Source organism: Podarcis filfolensis (genome assembly GCF_964270895.1).
Source record: "Podarcis filfolensis genome assembly, chromosome: 15".
In the NCBI taxonomy this organism is placed as follows: Eukaryota; Metazoa; Chordata; class Lepidosauria; order Squamata; family Lacertidae; genus Podarcis; species Podarcis filfolensis.
In genome coordinates, this window is record NC_139618.1 from 41,841,547 (window position 1) to 41,862,373 (window position 20,827).

General features: G+C 46.3%; 1 protein-coding gene across 5 annotated transcripts in view; it reads right to left on the reverse strand.

The window, feature by feature from the left end:
* Positions 1-937: 937 nt before the first annotated feature.
* The window catches only part of SLC25A37 (solute carrier family 25 member 37), a 34,536-nt gene continuing 14,646 nt past the window's right edge, over positions 938-20,827 (reverse strand). For 3 of the 5 annotated variants that reach the window (XM_083589001.1, XM_083588999.1, XM_083589002.1), the window contains 3 exons: positions 6,863-7,091; positions 3,951-4,007; positions 938-2,566 (listed from right to left, as the gene is read on the reverse strand). In XM_083589001.1, coding sequence (XP_083445127.1) covers positions 2,046-2,566; positions 3,951-4,007; positions 6,863-7,091 — 807 coding nt within the window. In that variant the 3' untranslated portion in view covers positions 938-2,045. The other 2 variants (XM_083589000.1, XM_083589003.1) reach the window with 2 other exon arrangements.

The following is a 20,827-nucleotide window of genomic DNA, read 5'->3' on the forward strand; positions in this document are numbered from 1 at the left end:
GGGGGAGGCGTGGGAGCCACAGTCGGGATGGGTACCATTGTCCCACACCCCCAACAGCCCTCGTGCTGGCATCTGGGGGGGGGCGCTCTCTCCATTCCGGCCCTGGAAGGCAAGGCAGGGCCACGGACCTAGCACAGCTGTTTCAGCAGTGATGTCGTAAAAGCCAACTTCTGTAAGATTGCGAATTTAAGCCACACTTTAACTTTTCATGGTTGGAATTGGGGGGGGAGTGTGGCTTATATTCGGGCAAATACGGTATCTTGCTTTAGAATTGTACATTTCCCACATACAGGGATGTGTAGCACACAACAAACGGGACCATCCAGTTGCAATCCTGATTTGCTAACTATATATATATATATATATATATATATATATATATATATATATATAAAATAAAAATACAGTGGTACCTCGAGTTACAAACGCCTCAGGTTACAAATGCTTCATGTTATAAACTCCGCTCGAGTTACCTCGTATTCAGAACTTTACCCCAGGATGAGAACGGAAATCGTGTGCCAGCAGCACAGCGGCAGCAAGAGGCCCCATTAGCAAAAGCACGCCTCTAGTTAAGAACAGTTTCAGGTCAAGAACGGGCCTCCGGAATGAAGTAAGTTCGTAACTAGAGGTACCACTGTAAACTGTACTCTTTGTATGGACAAAACGTTTCTGGGACAGCACAAAAGTTGTACATGTTCATAAAAAAGCAGACACAAAGCTATCACAAGTGCTAGAACTAACTCTACATACCTTCATTTGTACAGGCCAGAAGGCCAAGAGCAACATCACTGCTCTCTCTTTTTTTTGGGGGGGGGGGAGAGTGAAGTTTGTCTCTGCCTCTGGCAAAGGCTTTTTGGTTCAGAGGCATTATAACTGTACCGCAACAAAGAGCTGCCTTTTCTTGTCAGTCTTTTTTGCCTTTTCCTTTTTAAAAAACAACAACAAAAACTAAGAAGTGATTCAAGGCAAGTTTTCCTAAGGAAATGTAAACTGATTCCCCACCCCTCAGCACACTTGCAGGAGTGAAATTTGCAAAAAAACACACACACACACACAGAGCTGCAAAAGGTCTTGGACAGGCACAGGGGTCTTAGTGGGGGAAAGTCACACAACACCTGTTCAGAAACTGAGATGCAATTTGGTTTTAAAGTACCATCAGAGGCATTTAAGGGTTTGCTAAAACACAGTTTTATGCAAAACTACGTACTCTTGGTCTTCTACTCGGTATTAGTCAAAACTGGTTGAAGTTTCCAGAAGTGCCTACCGATCCCAATACATTAAAAGGGAAATGACTCACATAAGGCAGTTTCTTAAGATTTCAAAGTCCTACGCCTCTTTGAGTATCCAGTTTCAGAAGAATTTAAGGAGCTGTTTAAGGATTGATAATTCTTTACCACTATGACACTGTACAACAAGTGATGATTAAAGCCATTCTGGTTTAGGAGGGGTGGGGATAATGCTATTCACAATTTTTCAAAATAGTGCAGAAGCCTCTTCTGACACACACACAAAAAGAACTCTTGTTCAACTGTTAAAACTCTTAAAAGCCACCCAACTCAGTGATATAGAAAAATAAAAGGATAAACATTATCCATCAATTTATATCGCATAATTTCTCTATATAGAACTTTGTTCAGCTAAAAGGCTCAATCTTTTACATTTTCAAAGAGGGGAAAGTCCAATCCACAAGAACTCTCTTTGCCCCTTGCCCCTCAGGGGCAGCCCTCAAAAGCATTTCAAGCCTTGTAGAACCCTGTACAAACTGGTCACAGTTATAAACTCCAAATAAAACTATAAATACTTGTTCAAGCCAAACAATCCTTGCACAATATGGTTTAACAAAAGCAGGGGGGAAGGTACAGAATCAATTTCTCTGGCATCTAAGAAAACACACACACACACACACACACACAGCAGTCCCCAGGGGTGAATCTACCAGAAACCTTTACACAGTCACATAAAGAGCCCTGGAGAATTCCAGCACCCCCACAAAGGGACTCTGCCGTCTCAGAGGTTCTGGGTTGCAGCTGCAGCACCAGGACATGTCAGCACGGCGTCCCTTTCTCCAGTTCACGCTTTGTAAGTGCATATTTGAAGAATTCATACACAGACCAGGAAATGGCAGTTGAAGGCATCTGGTATATCACCCTTGCCTGGACCCCTTTAAAATACCCAGCGATGCCCCCCAGCTGGTACACTGTCCTAAAGGCATTGGCCATTCCAGAGAGATGTCCGCTAACGTTCACAGAACTCAACACCATGTTCTCTTGCGTGTTGAGGAGAGTCTTGCAGACGTCCAGGGGAGTCGTGGCGGCAGCCGCCACAGCCCCAGCCACAGCCCCCGATATGATGTGCGTACTTGGATTGTACTGTCGGCAGGGGTTGATCTGCTCCTGCATGAACTCATAGGTCATGAAGTGAATGGCTTGGAAGGGGATGTTCATGGTGAGCTGGGTGCTGTAGCTCCGGTAGAAGGCACCCATCCCTTCCGTCCGATGCACCGTCCGGATGCACTCCAGGACCGTCTTGTACGGAGAGTTGTACATCTGCATGCGCTGCTTCACCACTGGCTCAGTGGGCAGGAAGGCACAGCGAGGTGTTGGGTGCGCCCCGAGCAGGGAAACAAAAGAAATAAGAAAAGCCAAATTAGATGCAATTCACAGATTTCGGCGGTGCGTACCAACCAATAACAGAATAGTAAATAATGGCCATTGTAATTTCCCAGATAATATATTTGAGGAAGACAAAGTCCCAAAAGTTTAATTTCAGAATTACAAGATCTGAAAAGTTTAAAATTTTAAACTTGCAAAGCCAAATACACTAAAGTATCTGGCAGATTAAATATCAATCACCCAATCCACTGTCAAGTTTAAAGTAGATTTCATTTGGATTCTCAAGGCTGCCAAGCGGGGACATTTGTCAGTCACAAAAGTGTCTGTATCAGACAGAGGCCACATTCAGACCTTACCTTTACAGCACTATGGTGCCACCTTAAACAGCCATGCCTTCCCCCAACAAATGCTGGACGCTGAGAGCTTTTAGGAGACCCCTATTCCCCTCACAGAGCTATTATTTCCAGCATGGTTTGCCAATCAATGCCTCTTCACAGGGAACTCTGAGAACTGTAGCTCTGTGAGGGTAAGAGGGGCTTAACAAACTACAGCTCCCAGAATTCTTGGATGGAAGCCGTGGCTGTTTAAAGTGGCATCATGGAACTTAAAAGCATGGCGTGATGGGAGCTGGAGTTGCCCTTTCTGAAACAAAACTAATGTAATTGCTCTAAATGTACCGTTTCAATTCCCAGGTGACCCTCGCAGAAATTTGGGAGTCATTTGCCAGTCAGTACTGACAATGCTAGGGACGCGGGTGGCGCTGTGGGTTAAACCACAGAGCCTAGGACTTGCCGATCAAAAGGTTGGTGGTTCGAATCCCCACGAAGGGGTGAGCTCCCATTGCTCAGTCCCTGCTCCTGCCAACCTAGCAGTTCGAAAGCACATCAAAGTGCAAGTAGATAAATAGGTACTGCTCCAGCAGGAAGGTAAACGGCATTTCCATGCGCTGCTCTGGTTCGCCAGAAGCCGCTTAGTCATGATGGCCACATGACCCGGAAGCTGTACACCGGCTCCCTCGGCCAATAAAGCAAGATGAGCACCACAACCCCAGAGTCGGTCACGACTGGACCTAATGGTCAGGGGTCCCTTTACCCTTACCTTTTTACTGACAATGCTGAACTGCCTGTGTCTCCCAATCTGCAACATTTCATTTACTTATTTGACTCCATTTGTGAATAGTTTCCCATAAAAACTCATGGGGGGGGGGAATCAACAATAAAACAGTTTAAAATGAAAAAACAATTCAAAGCACTATGTAGGTCTTATGAGTTCCTGGCAATTTTAATTCTCCTTTCCTCCTCTCAACACCACGGAACCATTGATAGGCGAGGGCATTACCTTCAGCTGGATTCATAACACCATCATGGAGTAGGGTAGCTAAGCTCCCAGCCATTCCTGCACAAACATACAAAAAAGACAAGTCCCCTTTCACAAATCAATCCTCAACAATTTGCCTTTCCTTTTGCACCCAAATGAGCTCTTGAATGCACAATACATAATCACCCTTATTTATGCAACATCATCAGGAATCACATTGCTCCTTTTAAAAAGAAAAAGAAAAACAGCCCCCACAACACTTTTATATTAAAAAGCCACAGTAGACATATGAAAGCATTCACCATTTGCAAAACTACAGCGCAGCAACTTATAAGAGACCATCTGGGGGAAGAATGGTTCTTCTTTGGCAGTTCGTTCTTATGAAATTCATCTGTGCAGTTGTGCAAAGCAAGTCTGTGTTTTAAACTGTCTACCTGCCCATACTGACTTCCAGGTACACCTACCTATGACGAAGTTGTTATGAAAAAGTCGGGGGGGGGAGGGAGCAACCGCAATCTCAAACCAAAACACAAGAAGATAAACCTCAAAAGATACTCAACAAAAGACGCATTCTTATTTGCACTCCCAATTTGCATTTCTGAATTAAGTCTTAACATATTTCAAATATGATACTGGATACGTAAAACATAACATTATTAAGATTATGTACAGCCATGACATGCTATTTAAAACACTTTTCTAAAGTGTCCCAATTGGATCAACTGAAAATAAATAAATCCTATTTGTTTCAGAACACTGTTGTTTTTTTAAAGTTTTTTTATCCCTCCATTATTCTTCTGTGGCTATGGCATCATGTTGTCATTCTGAGCAAGGGAAATATGCTAAGTGCTGCTCCCTTCAAACAATCCTTTAATGTGAGGGGAAAGGCAGGGGACAAATAAATATATAATCATAATGTTGGGGTATGAGAGAGATTCCCCAGCACCAAGAAGACACAGTTCATTAGGTGTGACTGGCCACACAGCCAGCAATAGCTGACATGTCCCATGAAATGGCCATTGGGTTGCATCCAAAGAGGGTCCTGTTCAGAGTAGACCTACTGAAATTAATACACAAAGCTGACTTGGGTCCATTCATTTTAATGGGCCTACTCTAAGTTAGTTGAAAGCGACCCACTGTCTGCATCTGCTATATGCACTGGATTCTTTAAAACTGATTTCTGCATATTAAATAATATTTCAGAGGCACACTTTATATATATATATATTTTAAAAACACCCTGCATAATACTATACACATTGACTTGTATTTTAGACCACCAAGCCTGAAATACTGACTGCATTTAAATTGGATGTTTTTCTACATTAATCCATTAATCTGTGGTTACAAAGCCAGGCAGGTGCAAATTCAGAGAGCGAAGAATTTATTCCATGGGTTATTACTATAGTTCCCTCAAGAGTGGGAATATCAGCACAGGCCCCAAATAAAACCTCACAAAAGAAAGGTCAGATACCTCCAAATACTGGGGGACAAAGCAAGAACAAAGGCATTTGGCTGGCTAGAGCAGAACGTAAGCTTCTGAAGATGACAGCCAAGAGAGGGAGGCAGGCAGGCAGACAAAGAGAATCGGGACCTTCTCCGCTTGGATTGCTCCTCCAGCCAACTTTATGCTATAGATCACTTGTTTTAGTGTTTTATAATTCTAAGCCACCATGGCAACAGAGGCTGATTCCTTAGGGCAGAGGTTTTCAACCTTTTTGAGTCCATGGCTCCCTTGACCAACTACATTCTTTCTGCGGCTCCCCTGTGGGGCTCAGGAGTCCAGTTATGTCCCCCCTTGCCTGCAGAGCAGGCAGCCTCTCACCCTTTTTCAAACACCCGCCCTTGTGAAGTGTTCCCTCTCTGAGCTGCCCCTCCCCTGCCCCACAGGGGCCTGGGACTTGTCTGTCCATTCCCAACAGCAAGGGCTGGAGGACTGGCTGGCTGGGCTCCCTCACCTGCTTGCTTGCTTACTCCAAGGCTGCCTCAGCTCCTGGCAACCAGCACCCCCTGGCCAGCCCCAGAAGCACCATTCGCCTGGGAAGCTTGTAGCCAGGGCTACAGCCACAAACAGCTGTGCAAGCCTTTGGGAGGCAGAGACGCAAGAGGGCATCAGAGGAGGGAGGGTAGGAAAGAGGGACAGAGGCCAGTGTTGCTCAAGGCACCCCAGGGTGCCACGGCACACAGGTTGAAAACCACTGTCTTAGGGTGAACAGGGCCCTGCCCCACCAACCTGTCTGCCGTCAGCCAGCCCCCAACTAGCCTGCCTTTCTACTTGAAACCAGTCTAAGGGGTGGCCATGCCTGTCAGCTTCCTCCTCCTCCTCCTCCTCCTCCTCCTCCTCCCTGGTCTCAGTGTTGCGCAAAACTAGAGCGGCTCTGGCTGCACTTACTGTTGATCTCCCTGCCTCCTGCCCTACAGTGTCCCAAAGGCACCAGCAACCACTGCGTCTTCGGTGCCCTGGCAGAAAGGCAATATATAAATGCAATGGATAGATTTAATAAGATTAGATACTGATTTAGAAGCAGAAGCAATTTGTCCCCCCCCCCCAAAAAAAGCCCTAAGAACCTGCTTCCCTAGAGGGCTGCCCAAGCTTGACCAACAAGTTGCTTCAAGTATCTGCTTCCTATGCCCCAACCAGAGTTGCTCAGGGTCAAATGCTTCTCCAACATCTAACTTTTAGGGGCTCTGGAGCACTACGTAACTTCTGTATTCTTCATACACGAGACTCTAACACTGCTGATGCCTGTGGAAAACAGACAAGGAGTTGAACGCAGCAAGAGAGCGCTTAGGCGGCCACCGGCGGAGTCTTCCCAGCGTCTTTTTTCCAGAAGCAGAAATGCAGGCGGAAGATGCCAGAGCGCAAGAAAAAAGTACACCATTTGAGAGGCAAGGGACCAGGATGGCACCCTGGGCTGGTTATGTCAATATACCGTTGGCCAGGTGGCTGTTCCCTCCGTGGTGAATAATGTCACTGAAACTCCGTTTCATTTTCTCATAGCAGGCAAAGTACAGGGCATGTGCTGGGCCGGCTCCCACCACAGTCACGTTGATCCCTCGCAAGGGTCTCCAGAAGCCTTCCGTCTGGATCATCTTCTTCAGGGCCTCAAACACACTTCTGTACTGGGCTTTGGGGTCGGGCTGCAAACTCTGCATCCGGGTCTAGAAAGAAAGAAGTGAAGAAGCATCAGGAAAGCAGCCCTTGATGGCCCCCAGGATTAAGCTGAGGGCACCAGGTTCTGCCACTGATCTTTTTTATCTAATCCAATCTAATCTAATCTATCTATGCATTTTTGCACTCAAGTGCCACAAAGGCAGCCACACCGATAAAACAAAGCCATTACACTCAGCAGCAAAACAAAACAGAATAAAACTACTCAACTGACAGTGCATTTGAAAGGAAAAGCGCTACTGTACCTAGTCCACTTGAAAGAGGATTGCAACAGGGATTGCCATCTCTAGCTACCTTCCCAGTTAAACACAACATGCCTGGGTGAATAAGAAAGGTTTTGCCTGGTGCCTAAAAACAGCCAGTGACTGTGCCAGGCATGCTCTCCTGGGGGAGCATTCCACAAACAGGGAGCTATCACGGAACAAGCCCCTTATTGAGTTGGCATATGAAGCCGGGACTCAGACAATGTCCAGGTTGGTTCATGCGGGGAGAGGCAGTCCTGGAGGAGCTATGAACTCCTAATCTGTGGAGACCCGTTTTAAAAATGAATATATAAGCCAAGGAACCTTACACGCAGGCTCCAACAGCGCGCCAGCAGGGGGCGCTATAACTCAGCCAAACAGGATAGCACTCTCTCCCCACAAAACCCGGACCCTGAGAACTTTATTGCTGTTACTCTCAATACAACAGAAGCTGCAAACGAGAACTGTATGTACTTGTCTCGCATGTCTCAGTAATGAGCGCCCACTTTAAACAAGAGTAGAAATGAGTAGGACAAAGCAAGCGCCTTCTGCGGTTTCAGAGCCACATTATTCTGGGCCCGTCGTGCAAAAGCCAATTTTAATTTGTGCTGTAAAGATAATCATGCTGGGAAACGGTTTGGGGTAGAAGCAGCACAAGATCAAGTACCAGGGCTAAGTGACAAACTATAAATTAACATCATCAGATCTAGTTGGCACAGATATGAAATTATTGCTCCTCCAACAAAATGTGCAATCTTCACTCAAACTTCCCTCTTGTAAGATAGCAAATCTGGCACCATTTTAAAAAAGGAATCTGGGGGAGTTCGAAAGTTTCAGATCCTTTAACTTGGCTTCTGTCCCAGGTAAAGTGGCCGAAAGCATGGCACTAAAGCTGGAATCATTAAAACGAAGAGCAGGCTTTGGCAAGGAAGAATCAGCACGACTTCCAAACAGGAAGCTTATCATACCTGGCATTCGTTGAGGCCACACCTTAATGAAAGCAAAAGATAAAAACCCCACGGCCCGCCTAATTACTATATATGAATTTTGGAAAAGACTGGAATATTATGAGAATTGAAATTTGTATTTCCCCCCCCCCCACTTATATTGTACACATATTGGGGGGAAACCCTGACACCCCCACCCAAGTATTTATATATGCCTACCTGGTTGAGAAACACCTGTCTAAAATCAGGGATTGTTACAGAGGAGCTCATCCCAACCTACACTCTGCACACACCCCAGAATTACATTATCAGTATTGTCATTATTTTGCTCAGCAGGTGGCAGTGCACTGAGCACAGAACACAGAGAAAAAGCAAGTCTGGGTGCTGACTGCATGTATCATACACCAGTTACTGTCAGAGTGGGACCTGGGAGACCAGGGTCCGAATCCCCACTCAGCCGTGAAGCTCACTGGGTGCCCTTGCTCACTCTCTGCCTAACCTACAGGGAATAAATGAGGAGGGGGAGAAGCATGTAGGCCACCTTGAGCTGCTTGGAGAAAAAGCTGCAGTGTAAATTAGCCCCAGAGAGCAAAAACAAATCCTGGTATTGTATTGTGGCATCCACAGTGACTCAGCAATCAAACCTATTGTTCTGGAGTGTCCTCTCTGTCCAGGCCTGAGCTCAAACATATGAAAATAATTGTGAGATTACAGCTAGCACACAAGCAAAGCCTAAAGTGTGATGCAGCTGCAAAAGGCAATAGGCACATGTGATTCAAAGTAAAAAGAACCACATTTCCAAGCCATGAGAATCAATGGTGTCACTTTAATCCACACTAGCTACACCTCCTCCGGCACACAATGTATCCCTCTGGTGCCACACTTTCTAAAAAAGTATAGTCCGGGGTGTCCAACCTGAGGCCCTTGAGTTGTTTCTGAACTTCAACTTCCACCAGCCCCAGCCGTCAGAGTCAGGGATGATGGGAGTTGTGGTTCAGCACTATCTGGAGAGCTACAGGTTCCCCATTTCTGAAACAGAGAAAGTGGAATGGGTTCAGGAAGAAGACAATAAAGATGGTCAGAGGTATAAAAATAAGTCCTTAGATTGTGGAGGGTGGAAACATGATAGAACTCTTCAAATCCTCCAACAGTGATCACACAGAAGAGGACACATCCGCACCATACATTTAAAGCACATCCACACCACTTTAACAGTTCATTTATCAAGGAGCTACAGTTTGCAGCAGCCTACAAACTACAGTTCCCAGGATTCTTTGAGGGAAAGCCATTCTCAAGTCCACCCACCTCACCCAACAACCCTATGATTCAAATGCTAATTATCGCATTAGTGCTTTTTGGAATCTGTGTCCGAGCGCATGATCACGACATTGAGCATCTCAGGACAGCAAGACTCTGGATGCAATTCAAGCTACTTGGCTGGAAGGAAGAACCAACGCTGCCCGTGCCGACTGGACTTGTCCCAACAGCCTAATGTCAGCCTGAGCAATGCAGATCACTGTCATTCTGTGCAAATGCTCATTAGGTCTCGCTTCCCTGCTCATTAAACATGTCTGAAAATGTACCTGCTCTCAAAGCTTACAAGTTTTGTGTGCATGTGCTAATGATGTTCCACCAAGGTACAGCCAAAGGTATACAGTCAGGCTATGCCATGGTCTCTGGTGCTCCAGCTCTTTAGTGGCAAAGCTAGGAACTCACTAGCCCGCCAAGAAATCTCCACCTTGCTGTTTTAATTGCTTAAGGCAATGCTTAATAGTCACCTGGATTGTTTCTACTGGTTCAGGCCTGGGCTGTTTAAGTTGCCGTGAAATCAAAGCGGAGGCCCAGCAAGTCTACTCAAGCCCCACAGAGCTGCTTGCTTGCGTCTCTCCTTTGAAGAACGGCATTCCAACCTGGAGCACAAAACCACTCTGAGCGGCAGGACACCATCTCTCCCGCTGCAGTCTCACAGCTCTGCCTCAGCGAGAGAGAAGAGGGGGTTCCCACCACTTTGCCACTGTCAACAGCGAGGTGCAAATCCAGGCTCCCTTACTAACACAAGTACAGCAAATCCCACTTCAACACAACCACCTATTTTCAGGGATGAAAAAAGGATGCAATTCTAATCCCAGAAGATTGTCTCATTTGCTGCAAAGAAAAATGCAAGAGAAGAATTACAGCAGATAAACACCAATTTGCCAGCTGCCAAAAAACTTGAGATTGGCCAGTCACATGATGAACACATAACCAGCCTTGGCACAGCCTTCCTAGAGGCAATTAAAGGAACTGTGTATTTATATATCACATTTGCATTTATATCACATTTGCATGTATTTATGTATTTATTCATTTATTCCATATATCTCCCAACCTGCCTCCCAAAGGGGCTTGGGCCAGCAATCTGGAAAGCAGACAAAAACCATACCAACGCCTATGTGCTTCTCCAAGTCAATTTCAAGCAGTACTTTTTTCAGGGGGTACTTTAAGGGACACAGCACTGACACCTCTTTTTTGGTTGCTGTTAAAAAGTGTGGCACTTACCTCTATTGTCTATTGTATGAGGCAAACATGCTTGTCATTAATGTCTCCCAAAGCAGGCAAAGTAGTTTTAGGAGACACACTTATATTATTAATAATTGCTTGATAATAATATTGCAGAAAATAGATAGCATCTATAATGTTAGTTTCAGGTGCTGAGATGCTCCTGAAAGGTCAGACTTCTGCTCTAGGCTTTCCATGTCTTCCCCTGCCCTCTGGAACAGAATCCCTGTTGAGATATAAAGAGTGGGACACACTCTTTATACTTCCTGGAAACCACTGAAGATATTTTTGTTTCCAGAAGCTTTTCCTAACGTACGTGAAACCAACGTTATTATGGCACTTGTAAAAAAGGCTGCAGCCAGGGAGCAGCGTTGGAACCCCCAGAGAGCCAGTGCCTGTCAGAAACGTCAATCCTGAGCTACAAGGTCCAACTGCCTGACTCTAGACAAGCTCCTTTGGGGGCCCACCTGAGGCCATATTGTCAAAGGAAAGAGAGAGACAAGGAAAGAAAGTTGTGCATCTCAAGGACATAAAAAATAACACCCAACTTTAATAAGCACGTTTGCATACCCTGAAGTGCTCCAAACATGCCCTTTTAGATAAAATAGAAAGTGAAGCCACAATTACCAGGTTTATCATGGCCTGACAGATATAAAGGCAACAACAGAATTATGTAAGGTGTCTTAGGGCCGGGGTTTTTTTTGGGGGGGGGGGGGGAAGGTCCAGTCCGAGAATTCATTTATTTTGAGGATTTGTGAGTATTGGGCTTTGCTTCCTTTTACACTCACAACAAAAACTTGCTATCTAAGCCCGTAACACAAAGCCAGATCACTTTCCAGGGATAGCTGGTCCAAGGGATAAATGCAAAGGGGGAAATGGAGCAGGGACATTTTTGAAATATTTGAGCACCACACCCAGTTTAGTCACAAGGAGGTTTATGTAAAACGAATCCTTCAGCTTGTTTACACTATTACAAAAGACATCCCTGTCTGCAAGACAGATCTGAAAATGTAGGCAGATATCAGAGCCTGCTGTTCCTGCTATATACACAAACACTTCTCATGCATACACAACTGCCTGGATCAGGCAGAAAGTCTACTGAGTCCAGCATTTTGTTTTGTTATGAATTGCAAGTGGAACCTGGAGCAAGACGCTGAGGTGCGGAGGGCTCTAGTTCAGGGTTCTAGCCAGCCATGCCCATACTCCATTCCTGGATTTTCTGTTCTCCACCCCGCCCCCGCCCCCAATTTCAATATTTAGTGCACTGAATATGCTCAGTCCTCACTGGGTTCTCTTTTGAGGGGCAGGGGAAGCAAGGAATGCTGTCTATCTGCAAATCATGGAGTGCCTGAAAGCCCACAGATACCTCCTTCTTGCGTGCAAACTGTGCCATTAGAGGTGTATGGGGCAGGAGCGGGGAATCTGTAGTCATGAGGCCATTTCTCACCCACCAGCCCCACACATGTGATGTTACCCCGATAGATAGGATCCACTTTGGAAGAGCAAATTTGCTGTTACTACTGCACAGAATTGTTTTGCCCTTCAAAAGGACCCCCCCCCAACCAAGACAGCTTGACAGATATAAACACAAGCCATTTTTTAAAGAACTGCACATTAAAACTGCTTAAGAACACCCAAATGGAGCTTGCAGACCCCACTATGGTCCTAGGACAACAGTTTGAAAATATATTGCCAAGGGTGCTCTATCACTGAGCTACAGTCCTGGCTTTTGCATCAGCAAGATATCATGTAAGTTGTTAAAATGAATGAACACCCAGCTCTCTGTGCAGGGTGTTGCAGGGACTGCATTTGACAAATTACAACATTTCTGGCAAGTCCATTCACTTGCAAAACATACTTTCTGCTTTGAAGGGAACTGCGACACTTAGCAGCCCTGCTCAGCTGCTCTGACTTCATCACACGTAACCCATATGACTGCAAGCCTTCACAGTCATAGGCGGAAGGTTTTTTAAGCTTTTAGGACGAAAGTGATTCTCAACTTCATGCCCGATTTCAATACGATTATGGAATAAGAGAATGCAGACCAACAGACACTGGAAGAGCATAAAGCATAGCTGTACCTTTCTGCCACTCATCAGTGTTAGAAACTCAGATATATAAGCTAGGTGCCAAATGGCTCCTTAAACCAAGGTTACAGTCGCCAAAACAGATTGCCTAGTTGCCATTTTGGGGCCAGACAGCCAAGTCTTGTTTTTCAAATGACTGACTGTCACCTGGCTTGTTCAGATGACAATCTTGAGCTAGGTTAAGAACTTTGAGAACTTAAGGAAGAAAAGTCACTTGATCCACATATATATTGGCTGATTCCTACCTCTTTTTGTTAATGGTGGCATGCAGTGCTATTTTTCTAGAAAAAGTGGTGCCAGAACTCACCCTGAATGCGTCCCTCATCCTCTTAGAATAGCAATGGTGCCTACCTGAGAGGTGCCAGAACTGAGTTCATGAGTTCCAGCTGAAAAAGCCCTAGGCATGGACCATTCATAACGTAAGAATATTCTTCACAACTGCAAGCAGGGCACTGGGGCGGAGTAAGTGAAGTACAAGCTACAACAATTGACTGTAACGTTGTTCAGCGCTCCTGTTCCGGATGCACAGAAAAAGCATTTTGGTTCCTGAAATTCATTCTGATTGTGCATATAAAATATAACTGACATGTGGTTATATACAGGATGTGGTATTAGTGTGTGAAAACTGTCCAGATCCAAGGATCCCCAGGCATGCACCTCTAGATGGTGGAGATATCAGACAACATCCTGGTGCCTAGACATCTTCATTTGGTCGCAAGGGGCTAATAATTTCAAACACTCCTTCAAGGCGTACAAAACGCCCCTGGGTGAAGAACACAGAAGTGTGCCTGGGAAATAACATCATGAGACACCTGTTAATACTGGCCTGGTAAGGAATCCCATTGGTGCACACTCTTGCAAACCAGCTTTCTGCACGCAAGGGGGTGGGAAGGGTTTTCCACTCGTCTTGGACAGCCATTCTTTGGCAATGGAAACAAAATCCTGACAGTTCCCATTTGCACACACTCTCCAGCCGCTTGAATCAGCACCAAAAAATATTTCTCCAAGCTGAGCATCATATGAACATCTGAAATGGCCTTACACTCAGACCACGAGTCCACCCAGCCCAGGACTTCCTGGTATTATAAAATTAATTTTGTAAAGAAATGCACAGCATCCCATTCCTCACAGTGCCAACCAGATGCCTCAATGGTGAACCGACAAATAGGGCATGAACAGAACAGCATTCTGCCACTGATGCTCCCATGCAAACCTTCATTCGCAGGAAGGCCACCCTTGATCTTGGTGGCAACATATAGCTATCATGGCTGGTTGGCTTTGGCAGCCTCATCCTCCACACCAAGAACCCTCGACGAAGATCATCACATGAGATAAACCCCGAAGGGCTGTAGATGTCTTGTAAAGGCCCTGGGTTGCATCCCATGCTGATCATACTCAGACCCACTGAAATTTGCAGACATGGCTAACCTAGGTCCAAGTATTCAATGGGCCTCCTCTTGAGTAGATGGGGCTCCTCAACCTGGGAAGGTGGCCCATTTAGAAGAAGAAAAACTCTGGTCCTAAATCTCTGCTGCCTTGTGGAACACCTTCAGGAGAAGAAAAGGCTAAGGGGCAAACCCTACACAAATCTGGAATGGAGTCCCTCAGATGGTTGGATGGCACCTTGTACTCCTCCTTCCAGCAACTCCTGCACTGACTGCTACTCCTCACTGTCTCAGGTAAAGATACCTTTTTATGTCCCTCGCAAGGCATCCAATCCATTGGATCCCCACAGTTTCTGTCCAACACAACCAAAAAAATCCCTTTTAATGGTGAACTTTAGTTTCCATTTAGCTTCCTGCAGACTATTTTGAGACACTGCATTCTGAGATTTACATTCCTACCACAAAGCTGCACTGGAAAACAAAATATGTCACAAGGCTTTGGTATTGAATCCCCTTTGGCTATGTCAATAAAAGCTAAAATAAAGATGTCTTGCAAGTGTGGACCATGAAGCAGAATCAGTAGCAGCTTGTGCTTGCCCAAGAATGGGAAATGCAACTGCAGCCTGTGTGAAAACGGGGCTAGAGGGAAGCGCTGTATTTTAGGAATCCAAGCAGTTATGCTCCTTGGACATTCTTCATACTGGAGTACCGGTAGTGATAACCATGGACTTTTAGTGCCCAGTGCAGAGGGCAGCCAGTGCCTCCAAAATGTGGGGATGCTACAAGTCCCACTCATCCTGACAAGTCAATCCTCCACATCTGGGCTGTTGCTCGGTGATGGAGGAGGTGCTTTGCATACAGAAGGTTACAGAGTCAATCCTTGGCAAACCCAGGGGTGAGCTTTGCCCTCTATCCAACAGCCCTTCAGGAAGTCATGGTACTTCTGCATCTTTGAACTTCTCCACAGCAGAAAGGCGCTCAGCCAACATGGCTGCTCCCATCACTGCACCCCCTGGGAAGGAGAAGCCCCACCTACTGGCTATTAAAGTGCAGCCAGCTCTTAAAGTGCTGAAAGGAAATAGGGCAAGCCAGAGCAAGCAAAATAAATCCAAGCTTTCTAGCTGACTACATATTATTAACAGTTAATAAGCCTTCTGCAGGGCTGGCACCCAAATTTGAACACAAACTCATTAAAAAGAAGAAGCACCTAGAGAGATGGGAAGGTCTGGTGGGGGGTGGGGACAGAATAATGGGGAGGAGGTCCTCAATTTTTCCATTTTTCTTCCAGGCCTTCACATATCTAGGAATACAACCCTCAAGTTAAGCCAACTGCTGATGACTGGAAGATAAAGTAATTGAGATTTTCTTTAGACATTAATGGAGCGGCATTCCGGAGAAAGAGAAATTTTGGGTGCAACCCGCAACACAAAGACACTTGCACAAAATAACTTGCAGAAGCCTCCCTTTGTTTTTTCTCTCTTTTGAGAATGGAGATCCCAGCAGCAGCCCTAACGCCAGAGGAAGGATCCTCATTCCAGTCTTACAAATGAGGCGGCTGCCCTCAAAAAGCCTCTTCAGCAGAACTAATGAGACACAGAGATAAGGATGAGTCCTGATCCCAGCACTGGTTTAGCTTTTACTGTGAACCCAATTCAAAAAAATTTCTTAACTTACTGTGCGCTGCCCAAATAATCACCATTATGAGGCACCTAATAAATAAACAGCTTAAAGGAGGCAACCCTGAACAAGAGGGCTCCACCAGTTTTGGCTGGCGTGACTTACTGGGCATGCAAAATTTATGGTCTCACCAACTCCTCCTTTTGGGTAGTCTTGTTCATTTGCACAATGCTTCTGCAGGCTGTCTCAGTAACTCCACTCTCCCTAGAAGAGTCCAGCAGGGTATGTGGGTAGGAAGGGAAGAGAACTCACCACCAGAGATGTGGGGAGGAGGGCTTTACAAAGTAGAAGCGCTTCTGCTTTGTAAGTTCCTTAGTTAACAATGAATGGATAGCAACTGCAAATGAAGCGTTAGGCAAACTTGGCCACTTCAACCTATCACCTTGCCGACAAAGGTCCATATAGCTATGGTTTTCCCAGTAGTGATGTATGGAAGTGAGAGGTGGACCATAAAGAAGGCTGATCGCCGAAGAATTGATGCTTTTGAATTATGGTGCTGGAGGAGACTCTTGAGAGTCCCATGGACTGCAAGAAGATCAAACCTCTCCATTCTGAAGGAAATCAGCCCTGAGTGCTCCCTGGAAGGACAGATCCTGAAGCTGAGGCTCCAAGACTTTGGCCACCTCATGAGAAGAGAAGACTCCCTGGAAAAGACCCTGATGTTGGGAAAGATTGAGGGCACAAGGAGAAGGGGACGACAGAGGACGAGATGGTTGTACGGTGTTCTCGAAGCTGCAAACATGAGTCTGACCAAACTGCGGGAGGCAGTGGAAGACAGGAGTGCCTGGCGTGCTCTGGTCCATGGGGTCACGAAGAGTTGGACACGACTAAACAACAACAACAGCAACAACAACTTGATACAAGCAAATCAGTCAAATGCTGCTGGAAAGAAAATCTCCCCAAGTATACTGCCAGGTATGCACACAGGTCTCCAGCTGTCAAACAGGAGAGGACAGAAATTTATGAAGGCAAGACTGAAGGTTGTGCAAAGCTCACGTGAGGAACACTTGCCCAGCATCCAAACACCACTCCTAATCAGCAGCATCTCTGGAAAACAAGGGTCTCTTTCTGCAATTCCCCAGAAACACCTGTATTGAAAACAGGTAGATTTCAAGCATCCCACAAGGGAAACTGCTGCAAAATAAGTACCACAGGGATCCTCTTCACAAAAAAGCAATTTTATTTCATTTACATATAGTCCCATTCTTGCAAGCTCAGAGCAGCTTGCAAGTGTGGAGGCATCGCTTGCAACTACTGACAGACCAACACCCCCCAACACACACTTTTAAAAATATGTGTTGTGCATCCTTTTCCAGCATCTTCGCCCCTGCTTTTCTTCATTGCAGATGCCTCTGTCCCAAGCATTGAGACATCCAGCATTTCCCATGTTTTGTATACGCAGGGCACAGGATTCACCCCCAGCAACACTCCGCAGCAAAGCATCCACTGCTAGTGTATGGGGCCCTGTAGGCGCTGCTACTCTACACTGTTATTGTCTCCTGTTCTCCTGCCCAAGAGAAGAGAAGAAGAGCCTTCTTGGAACAGGCCCAAAGCTCATCTAGTCAGGTATCTTGCTGTCACAGCAGCCAGCCAGATGCCCATGGGAAGCCCGTAAGCAGGAGCCAAGCACGACAGGACTCTCCTCACCTGTGAGTGTCAACAACAGCAGCAGCAGCAGCAGCAGCAGCCATTCACGTGCCTTCCATTCTTAGAAGCATAGAATTGTAAAGAAGGAGGGTCACCTAGTCCAACCCTCTGCAATGCAGGAATCTTTTGCCCAAACTGGGACTCAAACCCACGACCCTGAGATTAACAGTCTCATGCTCTCCCAGCTATCCTGCATAGCAGTGCAAGTTGAGCCCAGGAAAGGAAAGAGAGATGGGGGTAAGCAAATGGACAGTTGTCACAGTGGAGGGGAGAACGTGAACCAAACTCTGGGCTTCACAACCAAGGATTCCCCTCTATAACCTCAAACAGATGCCATCTTTTTTAAAAAGGCTCCAGGAAAGCTAAACATTTGAAGGAGCAATCTACCTGCCTTCACGCAAGTAAAAGAGAAGAAGCATCCTTTGAGCAAGGTCACAACTCAGTGGCAGAGTATGAGGTTCCAAGCTCAATCTGTGGCATCTCCAGAAAGGGCTGGCAAAGACTCCCTGCCCAAAATCCTGCAGAGCTGCTGCCAGTCCGTGTAGACAATACTGAGCTAGATGGACCAATGGTCTGACTCAGTATAAGGCAGCTTCCTCTGCCCCCAAAGCCACACATTCTTGTAAATAAGATTCAATGCGAAGAGCAGCAGACCACAACCACCACCGCAAAATGATTAAGACCCATCAGGAAAAGGCAGAGCTTCTCAGAAGCTTGGAAGGAATCCTCCCCAGAATGACTGCTCTGCAGGAGGAGGAAACACAAGCCAAAGGAAAGTCTCTCTTTGGCAAGTGCAGCCAAAGTTTACCTTGGCAAAGCACAGATCTAGTATTCCTTCACTTTCCATTTGCAAGCAAGCAGCCATGGCAATTGCGCACACTCCGTGTTCAGAGAGGCCTACCATTCAAGGTTAGTCGACGCGTCCACACTCAGAGCGCGCCAAATGCTCAGTCATCTTTCCCAGCAGTGAAACAAGGTTACGTAGGCAGGGAGGGAGAAGCAGGCCTGGGCCAGAAAATGCAATTGTGCAAGCGACTGGCAGGAAACATTTGGTTCTGGCCCATGTTAAGAAGAGAAAATGAAAGCTTTCTATTCACACATGTCAACACAATTCACTCCCCTCTTCCTGTTTAAATTTAGATTTCACACTCCTTGGGGCAGAGGCCTATCTTTTAACACTTGCGTAAATACTGGGAAATGTCACGTCCATCAGCTGACACAATAATAAACACTTTCATCGAACTCTGAACTTTCCCCCTCTCTTCTTGGATGAGAAGCACAGGCCCAGTACAAGCGCAGCTCACCCTCCACTAGGCCAAGTACTCCCTAGCCCTGCTGTGGCTCAGTCTGGAGTTGGAAAAGTCACCCCAGGAAGCCCAAGAGGACCAGACTATTCACCCACCATTTCTCCCTTCCACTCAATCCACAGATATATAAAATCATTTTATAACTGTTCATTTTCTAAAACTTTCAAGGTTGCTTATGACAGCCTTGTAACTTTTCATGGGCTTTTTAAAACTGTTTATTAACTGTTATTTATTACATTTATAGTCTTCCTTTCCACCAGTGAGCTTGAGCCTAGTAGCAGCTTGCATCTCCAGACTTGTTAACGCAGGATACTACCCTCTTAGTAGCAGACTAATAATAATAATGATCCCTTCTGCCAAGCAGGCCGGCAGAGGAGGGTTGGAGCTGAGGGGTGGGTTTGCCATGCTCCATGGCCAGCACAGAAGTGGATTCATGAAGTAAGAGGCAGAGAGATCTGCTCCTCCTCTGCCGGACCACCCACTCGCCTGCATGGAATTCCTAGTCGCCTGTGGCCACTGGGTGAGTAAAAAACACAAGGGGTACAATGCAATTAATCAAGATAAAAAGCAGCAGATGAGACAGCTTAAACAGTACTAAGAACACATCACTGATAGAATTTTTAATAGCTTGGGAAAATAAAAAGGGGGGTTGTTTTGTTACCATCACCTAAAAGATAACGTTGAAGGGCATTCTGTACCTGGACTCCTGGCAAGGCAGACTCACACCCTGTCAGAATGAGTCTGCTTTGCCACTGACAAGAAGATGCACATGGGCAAAGGGAAACCTTTGAGTCAACAGGGGCTAAAGCTCATCCGCAAGCAACTAAGCTAAGGCATTTCCAGCACTGCTAGCCCATCTGACCGAAATTTCCTCCCCACCCAAAATGCAGTAAGCAGATCGTGGGCAAGTCCCTCCACACTGCAGAAAACAAAATAAATCCTTTGACCATGCTTAAGAAAATGATTTTGTTGAGAAAAAAGAACGCCCACAGATAAAATGCAGCAGGCAGGTTTTTTGGTGCAAGAGCTTCTAGGATCCATCATGTCCATATTGCACAAACAGAGAATAAGGCCTTTGTGCCAGGCACTTTCCTGGGTCCTATTGAAGACAGCAGGGACGCGGGTGGCGCTGTGGGTAAAACCTCAGTGCCTAGGACTTGCTGATCATAAGGTCGGCAGTTCGAATCCCCGTGGCGGGGTGAGCTCCCGTCGTTCGGTCCCAGCTCCTGCCCACCTAGCAGTTCAAAAGCACCCCTAAGTGCAAGTAGATAAATAGGTACCGCTTTATAGCGGGAAGGTAAACGGCGTTTCCGTGTGCGGCACTGGTGCTGGCTCACCAGTTGCAGCTTGGTCACGCTGGCCACGTGACCCGGAAGTGTCTTCAGACGGCGCCGGCTCCCAGCCTCTTAAGTGAGATGAGCGCACAACCCTAGAGTCGGTCACGACTGGCCCGTACGGGCAGGGGTACCTTTACCTACTGAAGACAGCAAGACTTATCCTCATGGACGGTACATGTACACAGGGTTCTGCTCTGAGCTGCATGGTATCCTTCGCCCAAGACCATGACATCTGCTTAACCCGTCACCTTTAGGTGACTCCCAGGGACCTGGGCCAGACAGCAAGCAGCTGCTCATGCACAGCCATCATCACTGCAGGCATCCAGCCCTGTGTGCCTGGTTAGCAGCACACAAGAGCCACACAGCGGCCAAAAGGCAGACGGAAGGGAAATATGGGCCAATAGCCTGCTTAACGTGAACAGAACAAACTGACAGCCAAGATACAGGTTTTTGGGAACAACCCTATTCCTGTGACTGTAGTTTGTTTTAAACAGTTTTCAGTATTGTAGTTTTTTAATTGCTGCAAACTGCCTTGGGACCTTACGGTGAAGAGAAGGAA